This window comes from Leucopleurus acutus (assembly GCF_964270905.1).
Source record: "Leucopleurus acutus genome assembly, chromosome: 3".
In the NCBI taxonomy this organism is placed as follows: Eukaryota; Metazoa; Chordata; class Mammalia; order Artiodactyla; family Delphinidae; genus Leucopleurus; species Leucopleurus acutus.
Window position 1 is genome coordinate 80,743,065 of NC_139145.1, and position 16,262 is coordinate 80,759,326.

At 43.1% G+C, this 16,262-nt stretch overlaps 1 protein-coding gene across 4 annotated transcripts in view; it reads left to right on the top strand.

The window, feature by feature from the left end:
• SEMA6A (semaphorin 6A) overlaps positions 1–16,262 on the top strand; it is a gene marked incomplete at its 3' end in the record, with an annotated part of 125,407 nt that overhangs the window by 53,038 nt on the left and 56,107 nt on the right. For 3 of the 4 annotated variants that reach the window (XM_082836767.1, XM_082836769.1, XM_082836770.1), the window contains exons 1-2: positions 11,681–12,288; positions 14,480–14,597. In XM_082836767.1, the coding sequence (XP_082692893.1) occupies positions 12,189–12,288; positions 14,480–14,597 (218 nt within the window). In that variant the 5' untranslated portion in view covers positions 11,681–12,188. Of the gene's footprint in view, positions 1–11,680; positions 12,289–14,479; positions 14,598–16,262 lie in introns of those variants that run through there. The other variant, XM_082836768.1, reaches the window with a different exon arrangement.

A 16,262-nucleotide genomic window follows, 5' to 3' on the forward strand; every position in this document is an offset into this window, starting at 1 on the left:
ACTGATTATTAAATTCTTGCCTAACACTTCAGAATGACTTTTCTGTTTTTACTCTTTGGAGAGGTGAAGGCTCTGTGAACTGCACAGGAAGAATATTGCTACTTGAGTAGAACATAATTCTGCCATAGTCTTTCAGTTATTCAGAGTGAAGCGGGGCGATCTCCCCTTCAGGAAGAAGTTCCCGTATTATCCCCTCTCCATGTGTTCCACAGCTGTGTTTTCTCCATCTCACGGCTCAGCCCTTTAGAATCCTCACCAGTGAAAGCCTGGGTGACCCAGATGGACCTCTGTGCTTTCCAGTAACCAGGCGATGAGCTTTCAGAGCCATTTATGCACTTCCTGCACCTCCACTTCCTCCCCGGAAAGGTGAGCCTGTGCCTGCAGGGCTCCTGGGGTGACAGCTGCCCAGGCACGCCTGCTGGGCTGGGCACAGGTCACACACTCACTTTCTCTCTGATTTATCGTGTCCCCTTTGTCTAACCCTCAGCACTTTAATTTGGTTTCTGCCTGTCACACTCAAGCTTATTGAATAATTTCACTTTTCCTCCTGATTTCCTCCTGGACTCTCTCACAGAAGTGGTAATTATACTGATCATCTGCCGTGCTATTAATTACAGGAATGGTGGTTTATTTATTTATTTATTTTTAGATTCGGAGGCTAACTGCTGACGGCCATGTGCTGTCTTCCCTCCAGATAATCTAGACTGCAGCGATTAACCTGGTGTCCAGGTTATCTGCTATTAACCATTTGCCTCCATTTTATCCCAGAGTTAGGACTGATGACCATCGTGCCTGATGCCCGCTACCCCTTTAGTGAGGAAGAAAGGAGGGGGGACCGTTTGTGGAAGAGCCCCTCAGACAGGAAGGGAAGAGAGTATGCCCTCCTCCTCAGCCACCCCACCCGCCCAAGGTAATAGCTGTCCTCCCGAAATGTTCTTGAAATTCAAATTCTTCACAGTATTACTTAATCCTTCAACCTACTGGTGTTCTCCATGGAAAGAAAATCGCAGGTGACTGAAAATTAAAGGCAGGTACATATAACAAAGCAAAGGGCTGACACTGCCAGCCCGCAGTTCCCTCTGATTACAGCGACTGGAGAAAGCCATTACCAGGGTCATTCCATGGGCGAGAGAGAGTACAGGCTGCAGACCTTATGGACATTCCTTTGGAGAAACCACCACCAACTGCACAAAAAAGCCTGGTGAAGTCTTATCCATTTAACCCAGAGAGAGGAAGGAGTGCTGAACTGCCTATAGCTGGCTGTTCGGTGGGAGGAAAACCCTCACCCAGGCGAGGGCTGCTGCGCCTGGTGAGGCTGTCACCTTCTGCTACTGCTGGACGTCATCGCTCACTCACGGGAGCCCTGGAGACCCTCTCTACCAAGATCACCTCTACCTTGTGAGCATCACTCATCTTGTGGAAGCCTGCACCTGTCAGTCCCTTGAATGGTTTCCGAGCCTGGGAGCCTGTCACTATGAGCACAGAATAGAAAAAATTAAGGCTAGATGACTCTGTCTGCAGTTCCTAATCTCCGAATTATTCTTGCAAGCAAAGTATAATAGGATATACGTTTTTTTTTTAAATGAAATCAGATTACATTTTTTTAATTCTGTGAGAATCTCACAATACACCAAGGGTAATTAGAGAGCTGCTGGGCTTACCAAAACCAGTGTTGGGGATTCTGCTCTAACGGATCTCCTTTTCCCTCGTTTGTTTTTTATCCTTGTTTTTTAATCTCTTCAGGGACAAGTCTCTTTTTCAAAACCTTTCGAACAGATGTGCTTCAGAATTTAAAATTTTTCAGATTTTAGAAAGGTAACATGGGACATATCTCCCAGCGTGGGCAACATCCAGTAATTAATGTTTTTGCAGTGAAATGTACAAATATTTATCCTAAGAGGGATAAAGTGTCATGCCACTGTAGGTCAAGTTCTGTTGCCCACTGAATAGGAAAAAACTCTTGGTTTTCGGGGTGGGGCGGGGGGTTGTTCTCGTTTTTAATTGCAAATGAGGGATTGTGTACCTGTATTTCAAACAGCAACTTGCTTGTTTTTCTTTAAACTGAAGGAGAAGTGAGGCATTTTAAAAAACAGCTACTACCACCAAAATAGTTCACCTGTGTGCTGACCACCTTCATCTCAGTGGATGGGGTTCAAATGTTTCTGTGCAGTGACCTTTAAGTCACCTGTGTGCGAAATCAAGTCACCAAGCGGTAGAGATATTTAAACAAACCCATAATTTCCTGGAGCTTACTCTCATTGGCCTTAAGGAAGCATATTTTCAGGATGTTTGGAAATAGCTAGTAATTTCGAGGGTAAGATTTCACACTGAAAACAAATGAACAGGGCTTCCCTGGTGGCGCAGTGGTTGAGAGGCCGCCTGCCGATGCAGGGGACACGGGTTCGTGCCCCGGTCCGGGAAGATCCCACATGCCGCGGAGCGGCTAGGCCCGTGAGCCATGGCCACTGAGCCTGCGCGTCCGGAGCCTGTGCTCTGCAACGGCAGAGGCCACAACGGTGAGAGGCCCGCGTACCACCAAAAAAAAAAAAAAAAATGAACACTTTAGGGAATGGGTAACTAGTAAATAGTGCTTTCTCTACCCCAATTCAAACTGATACTGCTCTAAGTAAATCAAGCCAGACTAATGAGTCCCTTTTTATGTGTAGAGAACATGAACAAAGCCAATAAAGAAATCATTAATTCCAGAAAGATGTAGTGCTATCTACCAGATGCAATAATAGACTGAAATAGGTTTAAATGTATGGCTTTGCAGTTTCCCAGCAGTTTACTGGGACACAAAGTGGACTTTTTTTTCCTTTCAATAAATAAAACGAATTTCCTAAAGAATATAAGAAAATTGTGGAAATTCAAGAGACAATACTTCCATCTCATTTCTGTTCTGGGTGTGTCCAGACATACAGAAACATACAGATAGTCCACTGTGTTTGTAGATCTTCTACTGGTGGTAAGTACCAGTCAGCAGTATCATGCTTTGTTATGGAACAGATCCTGAAATGATATTATGTCTCTCTCTATACAATCAGAAGCTTGTAGTCAAATATAAAGTCTATTTTTGGCTTTCAAGGTACTGGGAGAGCATCAGAGGTCACAGAGAAAGACAAGCAATACAGTGAAAGATGGCATGCAGTAAACACCAGAGAAACGGATTCAAAAAGTTTAGCTCAAGGAAATGTTTTTCACTCCCTGATCTTGAGACTTTTTACCAAAAAAGCAGTAAGAATTTGTAGCGTTCTGTTAAAGTTTCAATCATCCATGCTTGGTGATATTGTTATTTGGGACTGTTATTCAGAACTCAAAGGAGAGACGTGCAGGTTGTTTTTAATTCTCTCCAAGTCATGTCTGAAGTTGACCTCCCCTTCAAAACCAGGAAGGGTCAGCCACCTGAGCCTGAGAGATATGGCTGGGAGACTGCCGTAGCCACCTGAACCTGAGAGATACGGCTGGGAGATTCTGTTTTCTGTAAACCACACTGACAGCAAACAGAGGAGAAATTACGAGGGGGCGTCATCTTGGCAAAGGGCAGCCATTGCTCTGCTTCGGTTTAAACCAGCTCAGGATTTTGACAAAGGTTCATGGAAAACTCCAGTCGCTAATATCCCTAGTTTGTTCCCTTAAAAGTTGCTCTGCAAGTATCTTTCTAAGGGCTGGCAAAAAGTGCCTTCAGTTTAGGCGTATTATGTTTGCCCTCTTTCATCTTTAATGAAATTACAAATGTACAGAAAGCTAGGGAGAATAATGTGACAATAACTCAAAGAATAAATACCAATATTCCCAGCTGTCACCTCAGAGTTCTCCTCCCCACACTACTACTTCTTCTTCTGTCATATTCTTAGAAGAAAAAAGTCATCAGATACCATCTTTATTCTGAGTTATATTCTTTAAACCAAACTTTGGGTGAAGTGAAAAAACATCCATCCATTACTTCAGACAAATATTTGAAACTCCTTAATCAAAGAGGGAAATGGTCCAGTTTGAAAGTGTCTGAAGTCCAACCGGCATGGAGTTGTCCGTTTCAATGCCCTGCTCTCCAGATCTGGTCCTTCTACCCGATATGTCCCCCCAGCCGCCTCTCCTCTAACCGCCCCAGTCCTCGGTGAACAATCACGCAACGTGCCATGGCTTCCTCCAAACAGAGGCCTTCGCTGAGCTTCCCACCTGCGTCCCTCTGCAACACGTTCACCCTCCAGAAAGTATTCTCCCCAACAGAACTTTCATTTCTTTTGGAAAAATTATTGTTTGTGTGTTCTATTTTTGATCAGTGATCTGGAACTGTCAGGCCCACCTACTAAACAGCAAGGTCCTAGAGGGTAAGGGATCTATTTTTTCCATCTCTGTCTCAGCACCTAGCACAGGAGCCTGGCTCCCAGCAGAAAGCAGGGAATCAGTGAGAGGGAAAGCAAGCGATGGAAGTAATGAACACCAGGCAGCAAGCCAAGGAGAAATGAATGAGTCTTGGCTTCCTTTCTGAAAGCTGCGTAATGTAGGGACAGAGCTCGGTGCTGGAGCCAGGAGTCCTCAGTGGCGGCTCAGCTTGGCCACTTTTGAGCTGCACCACATTTGGCAAATGATCTCACTTCTCAGGGCCTCAGTTTCCTTAACAGCAGAACAAAGCGGGTATTTGTTTCTGTCTCTGGAGCATATGTTTAAGGTCAGCGCTATTGTAAAAGTTGAGAAAGATGGAGATGGCAAAAAGCTGAGGTGTGACATGGGTAAACATGCTGGCGACTGTGGCAGCTTTTTGAGATCAAGGTGGTTTTCCACAGGATATTCTGCACAGATTGCTGAGATCACGCCTAGAACTGCAGAGCCCTAATGAGTCATGAGACTGTACCTGAAACATCCAAGCAAAGTGCCTTAAATGCACCGTCTCAAGCATTTACGGGATAGGGAGAGCATTGGTAGGAAGAAAGAAAACGATCATAACAAAGAATCACCTGAAAGCGAGACTCGCCTTCTCTCCTCAAAAGATCATAGGTTTACAACCAACTTTTATTTTCCTAAAAAAGAAAATTTTTTTCTAAAAAGACTTCTGAATTCACAGCCGTTTTCTCTCTCCTTTGTGACAGCGGTTTCAGATCAAATTGGAACATCTACTATACACAGTCGATATTTATTATTATACTCCACTGAATGCCATCATCCTTCTCCAAAATGTGTTGGAGTTAGGTCTGTGGCATTTCCCTTTCCTCTGAAATGGGAGCTTTCATGTCTCTGTTAATGGCGGAGGAGAAGATAAAGATCAAATGCTTTATTAAAAGGCTAGAGCTGTTTTTCTCATTTGCATAAAACTTATACCTTAATGCAGTGTCACCAAACAGGTGGCCAGCGTGACCCCTGAAGACTGGGTACAGTGGACATTTCAACCAGGATCAACGGGCCCAAGGTGTTCCTAACTCCATCTGGGAGGAGTCCTTCTGTGGCCTGGCCGTGCTTGCCGTGGACAGCAGCATCCTCGTAATGCTGCAGCCCTTGAAACAGGGCAGTCCAGGCCAGCGAAGGAAACCTGCTGTTGAAACACTCCTTGATTCCTGAACTGTCCCTCTGGCGCAGGAATAACCAGCCGTCTTCAGCATTCAGCAAGCTGGGTTTTCTGCACCAACATCTGCTCTCCCACCTCTCTCTGGGCAGAGGTTCCCTACTCGGATTTGAGAGGTATCCAAATCTGTTTATCCTCTCGGCTCCTGAAAAAGGCAACTTTGATTTTATCCTTCATAACAGACGTTGTTCTCTTTGGTGTATTTATTTTAAAACATCACTCTTGAGGGGCCTGCAAGCAGGCACGTGGTTCCACTTAACCCAGTGGTGTCACGAGATCATCAATTCCTCCTAAAACCGTGGTTGAAAAGCATTTGCATCTTTCTATCACCTTAAGCCTGCAATCGCAGGGCCACAAAGTGGAATGAGCCTTTGCTTGCCTACACATTTGCAAGCGACTATGTACTCCTTTTATAGATTTATTATTCCTGAAGCCATTAGGGACTTTCAGCCACTCTGTCCACGGAAGCATAGATGCATCAACCTATACTCAACTATGATCTTAAGTGCAGTTTCCATTTATGCCAGCCTCTCTCTCTTCCCAGCCTTCCTTCTGCTCCCGTTTCCCTGACACTCTGGGAAGGACATCAACTGTGGCATCACATAGCCCTGGCTTGGCAACCTGGCCTTCTGTTTTTACTGATGTGCTATAGATATTGACTGGACATGTTACTTAACCTCTGTGAGCCTCAGTTTCCTTGTGTGCACAATGGAGAGGATAAGGCCTGTCTCTCTGGATTGCTGTCATATTTAAATAAAATAACACGCATGTGTACGTCATACGTAGAAGGTGCTCAGTAAAGTTTCACTTCCACCCACCCTTTCACCGATGTCCACACTGATCTTTTCCTTTGCACCTGTGCAAGTGCTGTGAGTCACATTTTTTTTAAATCACACAACACGAGCTGTGCCATCCTGAGACAGACTCTCCTGCCTCTCCCAGACACCCACCTCCAGAGCTGGGAAGCTTAGGGGCCGGCAAGGAGAAGGAGAAGAAGAAGAGAGCTGCTTCTCCTGCTGAAGACACAGAACCCCAGCTGCTAATCGGAGAATTTAAGGAATTCCAAGAGAAACTATTCAAATAAGGCAATTTTTAGTATCTCAACTGAAGAATAAACAGACATTTATGGAGGACTACCATTTTTACGTGCAGGATCTCACAGCTAATCTTGAGACACTATTTTTCCCCACTCTGAAGTTGAGGAAACTGAGGCTCAGAGATCTTCCGCATCTTGCCAGAGGTCCCAGCTAATAAGTGGAGCAGAGGCATTCAAATCCTGTGTTTTTACCCTCTGCTCCCGCGGCCTCCCTGTACGATTAGCAATCGTTTGATTTCTCGGAAAAGCTTTTACGCCAGTTTCAAGTCAGATTTTTAAAGATACTCCCGTTGTGAAAACAAAGATGATGATGGATGAGGTCAGAAGGCTGGAGCAATAAAAATGAAAACGTTATCTTAGCGTAAAACCCGACTAAACTCCGAATATGATTCAGCGGTAATAATGGTGGTTCTCTTTGGCCAGGGTAGAACTACTTAATGGACTTGAACTTTGTCCTGATGTTGAAACTAGACAGAGTCACAGTTCTTTGCTCCAGCCTAACTTTCTACAACTTGTGTGCTCTGCCTATTGCAGTCCCCCAAGAGCAAAGTTGAAGAGAACCTGTTCCATCCCTCCTGTTTGCCACATGCAGTACCACACAGTGACACACGGATGGCTCCTTGAGTTTCCAAACCACATGCAGTTTAGGGGCAACCAGGAAAGGGTATAGAAAAAACCCAGCCCTGTTCTCTTTGGAAAGATCACTGCCCAAGTGCACAGAGCTTGTCCTGCCCCCGCCCTGCCATCATCTCAGAGGGTGGCGGACAGAACCGCCACCAGAGCCCAACGGCATCTCCCGCTGTCTCGAGCTCCAGTACCCCACCCTGCCTCGATGCCCACTCCTCCTGTCCCAGCCCCACACCTCCAGAAGGTGTCCGTGGCCTTGCAGTGTCCGAGCTCAGGGTCACTCCATGTACTGTCCTCCTGAGTCACCATCTGGTACCCAATCCTTGCTTCACTAGGGCAGAATCGCCTAGAATTGTACAGTCTCAGAGTCCAGAGGAGTTTGATAGGCCATTATATTTTATAGCCTTTCATTTTACTGGTGAGGATGCTAGGAGCCAGTGCAGCTACGAGACTGACCCAGGGTCACACCTTCCATCTATTAATGACGGCATGAATTAATGATTATCTTTGAAACTTCCTATTATGTCAGTAGAAAATGTGCTTTTTAAAAGAAGCATGGCAGCAAATAATTTTCCCCACAGAAACAGAGAAGCGCCACTACCATGATTCCGTCTCCATTTCTAGGCCACACTTAGAGTTACCATCAAGAGCACTTTGCATTTGCAAGTTTCCAGATAAATTATTTTTCTCATCATTACCACTTACTATTAAAATGTTCATTGGATACCAACATTCTGGAAGAATGGTTGTACCAAATCAGATACAAGCTATATCCGTACAGCCAAGTCCAAGTGCAAGTACACTGATGCATTGTCTGCTGCAGTTGGACACACAGAGGGTATGTGGGGCAGCCCAACTGGGTCTTTAAAACAAGCAATGTTCATTCACTTGTGTGTACAGACAATAACTGGGACTTCTATCTACCCCTCATACCCTTGTCGTAGTATAGAAGTCATTGTGTCTGGGACTTCCCTGGTTGCTCAGTGGTTAAGAATCCGCCTGCCAATGCAGGAGACACAGGTTCGAGCCCTGGTCCGGGAAGATCCCACATGCCGCGGAGAAACTAAGCCCATGCGCCACAACTACTGAGCCTGCGCTCTAGAGCCCGCGAGCCACAACTACTGAAGCCTGCATGCCACAACTACTGAAGCCCGCGCACCTAGAACCTGCGCTCCGCAAGAAGGGAAGCCACGGCAATGAGACGCCCGCGCACTGCAATGAAGAGTAGCCCCCACTCACCGCAACTAGAGAAAGCCTGCGCGCAGCAGCAAAGACCCAACACAGCTAAAAAGAAATGAAAAAAAAAAGAAGAAGAAGTCATTGTGTCAGCAGAGCATAAAGCAAAGGGGATGTCACGAGAACCAGAAATGATTATGAAGTCAGATAATCAGGTCACAAATGGCCACATCTTACTTCTGATTAATCAGGTTAATTTCACAAGAGCCACTACTACCGAGAAGCCATGACAAACCCACCTGGCCAGAGAATGCCTCACACTTCCCCAATACTAGTTCTAATCCTCTGCCCACTACTCCCCAAATCCTGCCCCAGAAAATTGCACTCGGGCTCACAAACTGGTAGGACTTGGCCAAAGGTGACTCACAGAGAAGAAAAAACTAAGTTAGGTGCCAACATTTAGAGAAAAGAAAAAAAAATAGGAGGTTTAACATACAACTCCAGATATCTGGCTTCTTAAGAAATAAAAATAAAAATCAGAGATCTGGCTTTGCGGGCCAACACTGCATAGGGCCTGCACGTCAGAGCTGAACAGCAGGTGCCCAGAGTAGAGGGGCTGGCCCTCCCCCAGTGGAAACATTCCCACCATTGTCCTAGGAAGCCTTTTTTACCCATTAACCTCACCTGCCTGTTCTTAAGGTTTTCCAGTGAATTTTCTGGGGTGGAGAAGAATAGGAATATCACTTTTTAGTGATGGTGTCTTTTACAGAGGTCATTTCTCCTCAGGCTAAGAGTTATGGGAGGCTGAAACAATTTAGATGGACAATTCAGGCATAATGAGCTTCTTTTTGAAGTAAACGTTTTTGTTTCGAATCCTCATGTTGACAGTCTTCCCATGATCTAATTTTCTGGGTAGCTGATTAAGTCTAAGTCATTTTTAGCCTCTACAAGCACAGTCACAAAGAGAGAAATCGACAAGTGTCTGCAGATGCCTATAAATGTGCTATATGTGGGTACCGCTTTACAAAGTTTCAAGATCGCTTCAACAACCTCGTAGCGGCAGCCCAGCTAGCTCCAGATTTTGAACGCAGTGGAAAGTTCTTGTTTTTGTTCTTCTGGGCTAGCGCACGTCTGCGTGCTAAGGTCTTAGCAGGGAGACTCAGCCCCTGTTCAGCAGGATGGAAAATGACAATGTGATTGATTGGGATCTCGCCACAAAGTAATCATTTCAACAGGAAAATATACTGTCTACATATTTACAAGGGTTAGAGCCCAAAGTTGTGTAGGAAGGGAATAATACATCAAAACCTCAGCTGAAGAAAATTAGAAAGCGTTCGTATGGAATGGCCAAGATGAACTGGGACTGCCAGAACACTTTCACCCACATGATGTACATGTTAACAACCTGATGATACGATGACAGGAAGACACATAAAACAGATATTTTTCCTGGCAGAGAGCCCTTCTGTAAACCTGGAGGTATTTAAATCACCCATCTTAGCCATGATCCTGGCTAGGATGAGGATTGAAAAAAAGCCATTGGATTGCATAACAGATTTCTTATGCATGCATTGCTCTTCCTGCCAGCTTCTGGGTTGAGAATGTTGCATCAATCCATGCAATCTTAAGATGGAAAAAATTAAAACTGGGAGACAGACTAAAATAGCAGGACTTTGTCTCGTTAGCTTTAGGACATCTGTACAAAGATGAATGCAGTTATGGGAGGATACAGACTCCTTTGTCATGTCAAGAAAAATGAATCTTTAAAAGTATACCTGTATTCCCAAAGATTTCTAACGGAATGAGAATCAGCCTTTTGAGTCTCCATTATTCTTCCACGGCGTGCTGCAAACTCTCTGAGGTAATAGGCTTCTGTATAATACTATAATACTGCTCTTGAGCCCTCGGTAAATGTTGCCACTTCCTCTTCCCCGTCTACTTTCTGACTGGTGGCTGGTTTATGTTTTACTCTTTTTTTTTTTTTAAATGTTTTACTTGCTCTTGTGACTGATTTCTCGCCTTTAATGTTACACTGAACAGAAGCTACGACAAGCAAAATCAGGACACCACAGAGCTTCTTCCCTTTGGTTTTAGATTCTCCAGAACAGGAAGAACTAGCAAATGAATGAATGGACTGGTGCTTTTCACCTGTCTGTAAATACATGTTCGTGTCTCTTGGTTATGGACCGCCCTTGTGAACAAGTAATTATTTAAAGTTTAATTTTCATCTACACATCAGAGATGGAGATATGGAATTGCTCAGGCTTTTCTCTCAACCTCTCTCCCTCTTTGATTTTCAAGATAAAGCAAATTAATTAATGTGCACTTTTCGACTGAAGAAATGATTAAGACCCAGCTGTGTCTGTGAAATTATCAGTTGGGATGCAACACTCGGGACTTGTTAATGCTTTTTTTGGCAACGAAGAAGAGAGACACAGGTATCTCATATTAAGTGTGTTCTAAAAAGCATAAGTTAGCAGTTTGTTTGCCAGATTAACTTTCAAAGACATCTAAGTTACTAAGTTTGACTTTATTACACACCAATCTTAAATGATTGATGTACTACTGTGAAATAGCTTTGCTCAAAACAAGACCTTTGGCAGTCTACTTCAAACGCTTTACTAAGATAAAAAGATAGCCCCATTTTACATTAATTTCCCTGATAGATCAACACTTATTTGAAATATGCCTGAGAATTATGCAATATGTACTGTCTTATGAGTTTCCTTTCACTGTATCCAGCAGCCCCATATGGGAATGTTTTTACTTCTAAGATTTAGAAGAATTTTTTCTACACTTGAAGAGCATCTTTAAGAAAATGCAGATGGGTAAAACAGTATATTGGCATTTTTATTCACTACTGTTTCATTGCAAGGTAGTATCTGACACTAAAATATACAGAGATATGTTTAAAAATCAACAATACTATCTCAGGATGTGGTTTCAGATGCTCCCTATAACATTCTCCACAGAGTCTGAAAGGATCCATTTATTTCTTTTTAAACGTAGATTCTGTGATTTTATTTATGTCTAAGGTCACTACAGAATTACTATAGAATTACATAAATGAGTGAAAATCTCAACTAAGGGGTCAAGCAGGTAATGGAAATCAGTGAACTGGGCCAGTATAGTGGGGACGGGGGTTGGGGAATGGGAGCATGGTGCTTGAAGGGAACTGACATTTAGGTCATTATATCAGATATTTAATTTTTCAATATTGGGCAACTACTTCAAAATTGTGAAAGATTCTGGGCTGCCCAAACAACTCATGTCTGGGGATGGCATGCTGCTATAAACCTGCTGAGAAGAAAAAAGATGTATTTACCTTAAAAAAAAAAAAAAAAAAAGCTTTCTAAATCATCCACATTTTTTGGAATGCTATTTCGTGACTGTGAAATAGCCACCCACAATGGCCTAACACCAACTCAGGACAAAGCAGTTAAGGCTCTGAGTTACTTGTTTGGTAGAAGCTTTGCAAAAGGGCCCAGATGCATGGGGAAGGAGGCTGTAGTGGGTAATGGACACGGGTTCCTTATGCAAAACACTGTCATCGGTGAATTCACAGTGGAAGAGACAGGAAACTGGAGCCCCTTTCTCTAAAATTTATCTTCAAGCCCATTTCATTTTATGGAGTGGAATAAAGCTGACTTGTAAAAGAAAGAAAAAAAAAAATCCCTTCTTTGCTCTTTGGCAGGGTGAAGTAGAGAAATAAAGTCTCCCCGCTGAACTACTATGAGGTCAGAAGCCTTGCTGCTATATTTCACACTGCTACACTTCGCTGGGGCTGCTTTCCCAGAAGATTCTGAGCCAATCAGTATTTCGCATGGCAACTGTAAGTATCCACAATCTCACTCTCACTCTCACTTTCTCCCTCTGTGGGCACTTGAGCCTGCGTCAACAGGCAAAACATACAAATTAAACATTTCATGAAACAGGAAACTTGTTAGTCACTTTAACTTGTGTGGATGGCAGAGGTAGATAATTCAAGTCTAGCCAAAATTGGTGGGATGACTGTTCTGTAACTCCAATAAACGTGGTTGTGAGGATTTGAAACATCCCTCAATACCTCCGATGAAGTCTCAGTTACTACAAGGAGGCTGTGATCATGCCTGGAAACCAGCTATGGGAGAACATCACCGTCATCTGGGTGTTGCCAGTACTCCACATTTTCATAAGTAATTAGGACAGAGGCATTGTTACAAGATAACAGAAAAGAAGACTGTTTCTGAGTACTTCAGAGACAAAAATGAACTTTTGTTTAGACTTAGAAGTTTCATCATTGCTAGATTTGGATAGAGAGATTCTGAATTCATAGTAGACCGACTTTTACTGCTTATAACTTTCTTTTGATCTCTGCTTCATTGTCAAGGGTAGAGAGCAACATGATGAAAAAGTCAGTTGCCTCTTCAAAAAGAGGAAAGTTCTACCTGTGTGTGGGATGAAATAGACAATTACTTTTTTTTTTCCTTCTCTCCAAAAGATAAAATATTTTGTCACAGTAAAAATGAAAGCATTTTACCCAAATAGCTATCTTCACAGTAATAATCTCCAAACACTGAAGGAACCTTAAAAAAGTATTTGACAGTAATACTAGGATACTAAAGAGATCTACCCAGCTTTCTGCTGGACGGTCTAGGTTGTAAAAGGAAATGATTTTATATGAAGGGGAGGTGTCGAGCCTCGACAGCTTTGAGAACAAAAGTCAGGGTATGACTAAGGACCAAACTGTGTAGTTTGAGACCATCATTCTTGAAGTGGCAGAGTCCACCTAACTCAAGGTACCAAACCTGAATAAGCATGTATTTATGTCCATTTGAGGTAGGTATTCTATCTTTGGTGCCCCTGTACTGAAGAGACCCCGGGCCCAAATGTGCTGCTGAAAATCATGCTTCAGTGGACAGTCAAATCTTTGATAGGAGAGAGACATGAATTGTTTTAGCAACCTCCTTGATCAGTGGGTTAATGAAATTTCAGAGCAGTGAGGAAAAAAGCACAAGACAATCCCACACTAAGCTTGATTGTGAGTGAAATATACTGAGGCTCTCTAGTAAGAGTGAGTCGTGCTCAGATGCTACAGGGGTTTAAGGTGCAGGGGTCGGAGCATACATCTGTGAATGGATTACAAGTCACTATTTACACCCCTCTCACCCCCAAAACAACTGCCTTTTAAGTGTGACTCGTCTTTCTTTTCTCCTTAAGTTTCTCTGGAGGATTGCCAGTGCTCTGGAGATTGTAGGTTTAAAGGCAGAGAGATTTTTGAGGTGTAGGTATTTCCAAAGGTCAACCATTATGACAAATTGCCCACTCTCAGCTAAAGGGGAATTGCAGAAAAGGAGAAATACGCTCACTGACTCTCCAGGTCAGGGAAAATTCCAGATCACCCGACTGGCTACACTCCGTTTGACCCTGTCCTGTCAAAGCCCCCATTTCTGTGAGATTAGCCAATTGCTTAACTCAAGAGCGAACTTCCCACAGTTCCTAGAATGCCAACCAACCTAGCGGGGCTGCCTTCAATAGTAGATTATTCCAACTGGACGCCTGTGGAGACTGTATTTTTCTTCTGGCTCCTGGATGAGGGCTCTTGCCTCCAGACCACATTGCCTTTGTGGTGATTGATGGGAAGGCTGCTTTGAAATAGTTTTGTCCGGAGACAAGATCTTTGGCAGACTGCCCCTCGGGCTTAGCACTCTAAAGATGAAAAGAAAACTGTGGATGAAAAGAGCACCTTCATGTGAAGGGTTCACTGGCAAGTTTAACCCCCAGAAAGAAGGACAAGTCAGAAAGAGTGACACTTAGAAATCTAAGCCCAGTCTTATTAGCATCAGGAAATGAAACTGTAACTTGATTATCCTTAAAGAGGACTCTTCTATCACAGCATTTCCTAAAATAACAGACTGGAAAATGGTGGCCCGGTTGGACTTAAATATGGTTTTGTTTTGTGGCTGCCCCCCTCCTCTCCCTGCCCTGTCAACTCTTGGCTTCATTTCCTTTTCCCTCTCTTGCCCCATCTCCTCTTTTCACAGATACAAAACAGTATCCGGTGTTTGTGGGCCACAAGCCAGGACGGAACACCACACAGAGGCATAGACTGGACATCCAGATGATCATGATCATGAACAGAACCCTCTACATTGCTGCTAGGTGAGCCACCTTTTCCTCACGTTTGCCTTCAGAGCAATCCAAGGGTCCTAATACCTAAATGTCCCCGCTATGCGTCGTTTTAAAGATCCCCAACAGAGTGTTCTTTAATTTAAAGTCTACTTTAGTTTGTCAAGCAGTCATGCTTTCAAGATTTTCTGTGTCTGTTTAACTTTATTATGTGGATTTGGGTAGAAATAATGGCATATTTTGGAGCTTAGACTCAAATAATCCACTGTTTATCTTGAACATCGTATATATATACAAATATTTGCTCAAGCACAGAGTAAAGTGCTTCTCTCCTTGATACTTACTAAATTAAGTTGAATGTGTAAACATGTATCAATTTAAGTTCAATGAGTGTGTGGGTGTGTGTATATTAATCTTGTGTTTTTGCAGATAATGTATAGTATATATCATTACTTTAGCAGTAGACATCCATTTTAGAAGTTTTTGATTTGGATCTAGTTAAGAAAATACTTATCCACTAGGGACATGTCATTTAAACAGACCATGTCTTAAGGCTGGATGGCATGGTAAGAATACTACCCAGACAGGAATTACATGCATTAGGCTTTTGTTTCACCTCTCATCTTAATTCACCTGGACCACAACTTCTCTGGCTGTGTAAGTGTCCTCTGTTAAATGAGAGACTAGATTAGATTATCTTAATGAAGTCCTTTGGGATTCTAAAAATACATGATTTCCCATCTGGGGGTGTGTGTGTAGCTCATTCAAAATATAAAGTATAACCTGGGTCTAGCCTGATGAATCGTTTTACACTGGGAGGGAGAAATAGAGATTATGTTTGTAGTACCTGTTTGGCTGTGAGCACAGGCAACAAACAGGTAAGTAACAACACTGCTGGATCCCTTCAAAGCACTTAAATGTCCTGAAAATACAAGCTATACAACATAAAGTAAAAATCCACTGGCTGGATTAAAATATCCTACGAGTACCCTACATTTGGTCACAGGGAGCAACGCCAAAGCACTTTCTAAAATTTTTACTTCACAAATACTTATGTAGTACATATTGGTTGTATGTGCTATATAAATTGCAAATACAGTTGTAAGTCCTTTATAAATGTTAATCCATTCAATCCTGGAAAAAAACCTATGAGATGGAACTATTATCATACCCATGTCTTACAGGAGGAAACCATGTACAGAAAGGTGAAATGACTGGGTCAGAATGACAGAGGCAGGATTTGAACTGGAATGGTCTTGCTCTAGAGTCTTGGTCACTACTCCCTGTACTCCGCAGCCTACTGAGCCATAGAAGCGGTACTATTTGTCCTGGCTGATAACCTTCTCATAGCTGTTGCCCAAGAACATGGCCATTGTAGGTATTCATTAAAAAGCAATCCAATGAGTCCTCAGTAGCCGCCTCTCTGGGAGAGTTATCAGCTCCTTCTTAAATCCCATTTTTAGTTTCCTAAATGTAGCAAGTCTGGAAGATTACATTTGTACCCAATTAGCTAAAGGATGGTCAAAACAAATGATTAAACATTGCATCTGTGAGAAATAGGTTGACTCAAGAATCTTCTATGAATTGCTCACTTTGCAACTGAGTCTTTAGGGGAAAAGAAACATTATAACAGACTGCGCTTGTGCCTGATGATTTAGCATGGGTGTGAACTGCAGGTCTCGGCGGGCACCTGAGTTA